At 44.2% G+C, this 9,153-nt stretch overlaps 1 protein-coding gene across 1 annotated transcript; it reads left to right on the top strand.

The window, feature by feature from the left end:
• Positions 1-3,602: 3,602 nt before the first annotated feature.
• On the top strand, positions 3,603-8,942 carry BCDIN3D (BCDIN3 domain containing RNA methyltransferase). Its single transcript, XM_059081157.2, has 2 exons — positions 3,603-4,019; positions 7,327-8,942. The coding sequence occupies exons 1-2, from the start codon at positions 3,603-3,605 to the stop codon at positions 7,969-7,971; spliced, it is 1,062 nt and encodes a 353-aa protein (XP_058937140.1). The 3' UTR covers positions 7,972-8,942.
• Positions 8,943-9,153: the final 211 nt, after the last annotated feature.

The following is a 9,153-nucleotide window of genomic DNA, read 5'->3' as shown; positions in this document are numbered from 1 at the left end:
TTTTCAAGTCATTACCATGTGAAGAAGCAATCAAAGCGTATGCAGCCAAAAAATGTAAGAAAATAGTAATATTCAAGTGTGACTGGCATTTGATTCATCAAACTATTATGGGATTTTTTGTGATGTTTGTGGTATTTGTCAGCTTTTTAAAAATTGTCATTTGTTGTGATTTATTTTCTCATTGTAAATATTCACTTTCATACTTATCTTTGTTTGTAATTTTTTTCTTTAAAGCACTGCCCACCCGCACAATTGTATAAGCATCAGGCTCCACAAATTCTAGCCAACTGCAGTGCAGAGCATGCTCTTAGGTGTTTTTACAGCTATTTGAGGTATTGAGGATGGTTACTCAGGCCCCAGGCTCCAGTTGAGCATTGTCAGGTCACTTGGGCTGATCAGGCTCTGAAAAATGGGCACAGGTTCAAAAAGTCCCCGGAGTGAGTCAAACTCTAACGTCTCTTTATGGGCTCACCTCTAAGGCATTTCAGGTCCCCAATAACATTATCAGGCCCACTCCTATCTTTACTTCTTGAGGCTCCCAGGATCAGGAGGAGCCTGCCATTCACCACCTAGGACTGTTGCCTATCTATTTTTGGGTGAAAAGTGTTTTAAGAACTCAAAAACCATGCCCATGTCCTTGATAAAATTAAACTCTTTACTGGCAAATATATATATACTGTGTTTAAACAGGCAAAGAAAAAACTGCCTACAAAAGCAAGGTGATTCCTGCTCTTTGGAAATTAAGGGTTGCCAAGTGTTTGTGCTAGCATCATCTAGTGACAAAAAGGGGTAAGTTCAGCTCACCAAAATCTGTCAAACACTAGGGAGAGAAATGGTGGTGCTGCTGTTCCCCCACCCTCGCTTGCCCCCCTTTTTCTAGAAGTTGTGCAGAATTTTGTGGTTAATTCAGTCCCACTGTGACTTTTGGTCATTAACTTATGTCCTCTCTGTCTGATAGATCAGAGATGAAAGTATGAAGTAAAAACTGAGAGGAAAAGGAACAGGGCCTATTTTAACTTCTGTTGGTACTGTCTGCAGAAGTCATGCTTCAGTCCTTGAAAGAAGTTCAGCAAATCGCTGGCCTCATGAAGCTGGAGGCCCCTTGAAGATGGCTGACCAGGTGGGGAGAGGTCAGCACAACTCTGCAGACCCCTGGCTGAACCTGCTGGATATTCTGGCCCATCCTGGCTGCTGACTTGAACCTGCTACCTAGGCCGATGCCGTGCCCCATCCTGCCCCCTCAGCGCAGTTTCTTACCAGCTCAGTTTTTTTTTCTTATCTCTGGCTCAGCCCACATTTTGCCTAGTTCCATTCCACCAGGTCTCTTTCTGTTCAGCTCCCTTCTTTCTTCCTTTTCAGTTTTCCTAAATCAGACCTGGCTTTAGTTGCCTACCTGCATCCTGTATGGAGTTTGGGGTTTTTTAAAATTTTATTTCATTGCAACAAGAATACTTAACATGAGATCTACCCTCTTAACCAGTTTTTAAGTGTACAGTACAGTATTGTTATCTATAGACACAATGTTGTACAGCAGATCTCTAGAACGTATCCATCTTGCATAACTGAAACTTTATTACCAGTTGACTAGCAAGTCCCCCTTCCCCTCACCCCAGCCACTGGTAACTACCATTCTAGTCTTTGCTTCTGTGAGTTTGACTATTTTAAGTACCTTATATAAGTGGAATCACGCAGTAATTGTCCTTCTGTAACTGGCTTATTTCACTTAGCATAATGTCCTCAAGGTTCATCCATTTTGTCACATATGGTAGGGTTTCCTTCTTTTTTAAGATGAATAATATTCTACTGTATGTATATACCACGTTTCTTTTATCTATTCATCTGCAGATGGACATTTAAGTCATTTCCACATGTTGACTATTGTGAACAGTGTCACAATGAACATGTGAGCACTAATATCTCTCCAAGATCCTGATTTCCATTCTTTTGGATAAATACCCAGAAATGGGATTGCTGGATCATGTAGTAGTTCTATTTTTAATTTTTTGAGGAACATCCATACTGTTTGTCATAGAGGCTGCACCATTTTACATTTCCACCAACAACACACAAGCGTTCCACTTTCTCCACATCCTTGCCAATACTTCTTGTCTTTTGTTTTTGTTTTCGTAATAGTCACCCTAACAGGTGTGAGATGATATCTCATTGTGGTTTTGATTTGCATTTCCCTGATGATTAGTAACACTGAACATCTTTTCATATACCTGTTGGTCATTTGTATATCTTCCTTCGGAAAACTGTCTATTCAAGTCCTTTGCCCATTAAAAAAAAATCAAGGTATTGGTTTTTGTGCTTTTGAGTTGTAGGAGTTCCTTATATATTTTGGAAATTAATCCCTTATCAGATAAATGGCTTGCAAATATTTTCTCCCATTCCATAGGTTGCCTTTTTACTGTCAGTGGTTTCTGTTGCTGTGTGGAAGCTTTTTAGTTTGATGTAGTCCCACTTGTCTATTTTTGCTTTTGTTGTCTGTTTTTCGCATCACATCCATGAAATCATTGCCAAGATCAGTCTTGAAGCCTTTCCCCTATGTTGTTTTTTCTAGGAGATATACAGTTTCAGGTCTTACATTTAATCCATTTTGAGTTGATTTTTGTGTAAGGGTCTACTCTCATTCTTTTGCATATGAATATCCAGTTTTCCCAATACCATTTGTAGATATTGAGTTTTCATTCAGCATATACTTATTAAGCATCCTTGGGTCAGGCATTATGGCAGGTATAAGGGATTCAGGCTGAGAATAACATAATGGTTGCAAGTACATCCTCTGGAGCCAAAGTGCCTGGGTCAAATCCTGGTACTATCATTTCTAACTGCAACACCTTGGGCAAGTTACTAACTTCGCTGTGCCCCAATGTCCTCATCTATATAAAAGGGACACTAGTTACCGTTCTTTCCTCACAGGGTTGGTGTGAGAATTAAATAAATACATGTAAAGGGCTTAGAAAGGTGTCTAGCGCCTGGTAAGCACTCTTAAGTACCGGCTCTTAAGGCATAGTCCTTGCCTCTCAAGAGCTCACAGTCTATACAGTTGCCCCTGTCCACCTGACCCACGTGGCAGGCAGGGGCATCTGGGTCTTCTGGCACCTCGAGTGACCCATAGTTCCTGGCACCACAGGATTAACCGGGTGAAGTTCCAGCGTCACAGATTCGCGTGTGACCCTGGACAAGTAATTCCTACTCTCTGGATCTCACTTGCATTTGTAAAGGAAGGAAGGTGGACCAAAAGTGACTTCCAGGGCTTCCCTGGTGGCGCAGTGGTTGAGAATCCGCCTGCCGATGCAGGGGACACGGGTTCGTGCCCCGGTCTGGGAAGATCCCACATGGCGGAGCGGCTGGGCCCGTGAGCCATGGCCGCTGAGCCTGCGCGTCCGGAGCCTGGGCTCCGCAACGGGAGAGGCCACAACAGTGAGGGCCCGCATACCACAAAAAAAAAAAAAAAAAAAAAGTGACTTCCAAATCCCAACAAACTCCTTGTTCTGGGTAGCCCAAGTTGAAACTATGTCAGCTTGAGCAAGTCACTCAACCTCTCTGAGCTTGTTTCACCAGAAAAGCGGGATAATATTACTAACCACCTCCAGGTTATGGCGAGGGTTCCGCACGCCAACGCAAACCCCAAGCTTCTGCGATGGCTCAGGGGAGGCCGCCTTTATAGTCACTCGCCCTTGCCACGCAGCGCAGGCGCGCTGGAGCCCGGACCGCGCTCGCCGAGCCTGCCCGTTCCCGACTTCCGGTTCCGAGGGGACCCCGAGGCCAGACTGAGACTAATGGCGGCGTCCATGAAGCAAGCCACCGGGGGCGTTGAAGAGACCGCGGCGGAAGAGGAACCGCGAGTTCTGGAACCCGGGGCCGCCCCATTCGGAAATTTCCCTCATTATTCCCGCTTCCACCCTCCAGAGCAACGGCTCCGCCTCCTGCCTCCAGAGCTGCTTCGCCGGCTTTTCCCTCAGAGTCCCGAGACAAGGCCGATCCTGGGGCTCGACGTGGGGTGTAACTCCGGGGTGAGTGACGGGGGAGGGATCGGACGTCGGTCGAGCCGAGAGGTTGGCAGCCTTCACATCCACTGGGGTTCCGGCCTGGGCGTGGCACCAGACCCCTCACAACTTTCCCAAAATGAGTTTAAAGGCGTAGTGTTCGACCCCGTGCTGCTGCTACCTCACCTCTAGGGTCCCAGCGCCATCTCTTTTAGGAATCTTGGGGAGGAATCGTTTTCAACTACGTTCTGAATTCTTGCGGCCCCGCCTCCGCGCTTGCGGCCTCCTGGCAGAACGCCGGGTGGGAAGGGCCACTGTGCCTGGGCTAACAGCGCTTGCCTCCTGTCCAGCGTGGCTGGCGACCTGGCTGGGGGAGAGGGGACTTCCCGAGACCCAAGTTTGGGAGCGTGGGGTTGGGATTGGTTTACTGGGAGCCAAGGGTGACAGAATCATGCCTGGAATTAAGATTAGTGTGAAACGGTGCAGAATGGACCCTGGAGCCAAGTGGATATTTATTTTAAAAGCAATCAGTTGGCTGAGTACAGTGAAGAAGATCGAGAAAGAAAAATAAAGCATCCTGCGGGAGGAAGGCATTGCCACATTTTCTTACCGCAAAATATTTTTAGGCATAAGAATGATTATAGTCAAACCACAAGCAAAATAGCGAAATGTCTGTCTGACACCTATTTGTAGCCACTAGGATATCCTAGAGGAGCAGGCATTCTGACCCTATGATTACAAATGCTTCAAAAAGTTAGTACTCTCACTCCATTCCAGACCAGGAGTGGGAGGGGATGAGGAGAATTTTATCGTGTTTCTGGCCTTAGTCAGAAGAGAATTTGGTAGAGGGTTGAGGACTGTAGGCACACGACTGGTAAATGGGAGGGAGACATTTGGACACAGGCTAAAAAGCTGGAATGAGCAGATGGGTGGGTGTCGGGCTGTCCCTTGCAAACATTTCTCTACTGTGATGATATAGCAAATCAAAGGGGAAAAGAGACTGGGTTTAAGACTTGGGATTTCATGAAAGGCATTAGGAAACTACAGGAGATTTTAAAGTTGAAAATAGTATACGTATACGTTAGGGGCCAGGACATAGTTGCAGTTAACTAGGGCAGTGGTTCCCAAACCTGGCTGTACATTTAGGGAGTTTTTTATTTTGCACTTAAGGAAAGATGCTTGCACTTGATAAGACAAAAAAAAAAAAAAAAAAATTCACAATACAAAGGGGCATATAGTAAAAAGCTAGTCTCTACTCCTGACCCTAAATCTTATTCTCCTACACAGTGGCAACTGCTGTTTATAATTTCTTGAGTATACACCTTATGTGTACACAAACATTTATGTATGTATAAATATCTCACCTCTTCTAGTTTTACAAATAATAGCACACTCTTTTGCACCTTGCTTTTCAATAATTTGGAGGTCACTCATGTCACTACAGTCTTTTTTAGCAGCTTCATAATATAGATGTGCGATAATTTGGGGGGTGCTTTGTTTTTAGAATTTTAGATTTTAGAAACTCCTAGGCCCTACTCTAGACCTACTGAATCAGGATCTTGGGGATTGAGCCCTTGAGTCTGTATTTTCTTTTTTAAGCTTCCAGGGGTCTCTAGGATTGGGGAATTGAGGATGGAGAGGATTGAGATGTGGTAGAGGAGGGACTGATGTGGTGAAATGACTGGTCAAACATGGGGCACACCCAAGATCAGATAGGAGGAGGAAGACAGCAAAGAAATAAGTAGAAAGATGGGGAGAAATTTTTAAGCAGCATAATCTTCCTACTCAAAATGTGGTCCTTGAACTACAGCATCAGCATGACTTGGAAGTTTATTAGAAATACAGAATCTCCGCCCCCAACCCAGATCTACTAAATCAACATCTTTATTTTAATAAGATCCCGAGGTGATGTGTATGCCTATTGAAGTATGAGAAGCCTGGTATGGAGGAAAGAACTTAATGTTGCCTAAATCCTGCCATGTAGTAACCATGTGACATTGGACAAGTTACTAGCCTCTGAACCATAATTTTTAAAATACAGGTTTTTTTATGAACCATGCCACACATAGAGAAAAGTGCACAAAACATAAATTCACACTTTATGAATTATTATAAAGCAGACACCTTTATGACTACTGTCTATATCAAGAATAAAACATTGTCAGCACCCCAAGAAGTCTCCCATATGCCTTTCCCTGCTCATAAATGCCCCTCTCCACCCAGAGAACCCAACTTTTATTATTATTGTTTCCTTGATTTTCTTTATAGTTTGCTATTTTTGTATCTGTAAACAGTGTAGTTTAATTTTGCCCATTTTCTAACTTCATATAAATGGAAGCTTGCCATGTATTTTCTTTTGTGTCTTGCTTTTTTACTCAGCATTATGTATTTGTGAGAGTCATCCATGTTGCTGCACTGAGCTGAATTCCTTCATTTTTAATTGCCATCTGGTATTCCATCTTAATCCATGCTACTGTTGTTGGACATCTGGATTGTTTCCAGCCACACTTTCTTCACCTGCACAAAGGGCATAAATATTTTCCTCACAGGATTGTTGCACAGAGCAAATGAGGTAGTGAATAGAAAAATGCCTTTAAAAAAACAGATTAGAACATAAATTTGAGTTAGTTATAATGGGTATAGAAGTCAAAGTTAGAGAAAGGAAAAAGTGACTTGTTTAAGAGTCAAAAAGGTGCTAAGGTGGTGAAAATCACAAATCATTGGCTTTGGCTAGAAGGAGGTCAGCAGGTAAGGGATGCAAAAGCAGAATAAGTCTCAGAAGGGGGTGGTGAAACATAACACATGTAGCAAAATTGAAGCTGTAGAGTGAAGGCTGAATGAAGACTTTGGAATGCAGACTTTCCCAACCACAGGTCTGAGAAGTAGATTTTTATAAGATGGTGCTTGCTCTGTTCCTCACCTTCCTGGCAAGGAGCACTGGTTATGCCCCTGAAATATTTTCCTCCTCCCTGGGGTCTGAGATACTCAAAAAAAGAAAAAGATAGTGAGCTTCCCAGCATATTACTTAAGCTGGAAAATACTGCTCTGGACTCCTTTGCTGCATCCATTGGGCTGTAACTTTCAACCACACAACCCATCAGTGTCAGGAAAGTATGGAGATGATGCATTACAGCCTGAGACTCCTGGAGGGCGCTGAGAGCCTGCTTTGTGGAAAACTTTTGGGGGACAAACTGCTTAGGCTATAGTTTAACAACCTTACATCCTATGAAACCAGGAGTAAGTGACAGTCTCAATGGGAAGATAAGAGATATAGGTTTCTCTTCCATTCACTGGTTGAGAGCTGCAATGACAAAGCTCTTTTGGATTCCTCTAGGATCTGAGTGTGGCTCTATACAAACATTTCCTTTCCCTACATGATGGGGAGACCTGCTCAGATGCCTCAAGAGAACTCCATCTCCTCTGCTGCGACATAGATCCAGTCCTGGTGGAACGAGCTGAAAAAGAATGCCCTTTTCCTGATGGCTTGACCTTTATCACCCTGGACTTCATGAATCACAGGACCCGGAAAGTTCTCTTGAGCTCTTTCTTAAGCCAGTTTGGACGCTCAGTTTTTGATATTGGCTTCTGCATGTCAATAACCATGTGGATTCATCTGAACCATGGGGACCAAGGCCTTTGGGAGTTCCTGGCCCACCTTTCTTCCCTGTGCTGCTACCTCCTTGTGGAACCACAGCCCTGGAAGTGTTATCGGGCAGCTGCAAGGCGTCTCCGGAAGCTGGGCCTTCATGATTTTGATCACTTCCGCTCCCTAGCTATCCGAGGTGATATGGCTAATCAGATTGTGCAGATCTTGACCCAGGACCATGGCATGGAATTAGTGTGCTGCTTCGGCAACACCAGTTGGGACCGAAGCCTTCTGCTCTTCAGGGCAAAACAAGCCACAGAGACTCATCCGATCCCTGAATCACTGATAGAAGAAGGAAAAGAAAGGAACAGAATAAGATTCTGGAGACAATGAGATGGCAGGGAGGATAGAGATATTGAAAGGGTTTCATACAAAGAATTAAGTTCATTCTCCTTAACTCCTGATAGTTAGGCAGCTTTAAAACTTGGCAGAAGCTTTTTAAATGTCCAGGACATGCAATTAAAAGAATCAGTATCTTCCTCATCTGGGGGGAAGATCCCTGAGGAGAATATACCTGTGGGGCAATGATCTGTCCTATCTGGAATGACCTAGAGAAAGTGATCCTGGTTCTGGGATATGCAAGGGGCTGCTTTTGGTGGTTATTTAGGAAGACTTAGACCAGGTTAGCCTTAGATTGTTCCTTCCCTGGGCTCCTTAAATCTGATCTGACTTCTTCAGTCTTCTTCTAGACTTACTCATCCTGTCTATGAGAAAAAAACCTCACAATACAATCTGGAATGAAAAGTCACTGGCCTGGCTAAAGGAGAAGCTTTGGTAGGAAGAACATCTTTCCAGAGCAGGTCAAGTTTCCAACATGCCCAGGCTGAGCACAGCAGTTACAGATACAGTACTAACCAAGATGCATTGACTAGCATTTAAAAGATGTTTAAAAGATTAAATTATGAACTCAAAATCCAACCGGTACAAATAAAATGAATGAAGTGGGATTGTATACAATATATACAATTATATTTTATATATAATAAAAGTGACTTGAGTATGGTTGAGAATGTCCTGTGAATCTGGAGTAGAAAAGAAATTTCTGCCTTTAACCTCTCTACCCATGGAGGTTTCAACTCAAGAAAAAGAACCTCACCCAAGCTCAAAACAGAAAACATGCCAGCGAGTAAGTTAATTCAGGACTTTTTTTGTCAGTGTCCTCTGTCAAAGCACACCAGTATAGAGGTGGGGGGCATACACCAGTATGGAGGTGGGAATACGTGCAGAGAAGCCTACACAAAATGCAGCCTACAGTTGGATGGCTACAGCCTCAGTGCTGTGGGATAGGTGTCACTAATGTCTGGCAGGTGTTGATTTTTTTTTTTTTTTTTTTTTTTTTTGCGGTATGCGGGCCTCTCACTGTTGCGGCCTCTCCCGTTGCGGAGCACAGGCTCCGGACGCGCAGGCTCAGCGGCCATGGCTCACGAGCCCAGCCGCTCTGCGGCATGCGGGATCCTCCCGGATCGGGGCACGAACCCGCGTCCCCTGCATCGGCAGGCGGACTCTCAACCACTG

The sequence above is a fragment of the Kogia breviceps genome, chromosome 12, assembly GCF_026419965.1.
Source record: "Kogia breviceps isolate mKogBre1 chromosome 12, mKogBre1 haplotype 1, whole genome shotgun sequence".
Taxonomy (NCBI): domain Eukaryota; kingdom Metazoa; phylum Chordata; class Mammalia; order Artiodactyla; family Physeteridae; genus Kogia; species Kogia breviceps.
Note: the sequence above shows the minus strand (reverse complement) of the source record. Positions and strands in the feature narration are given on the sequence as shown.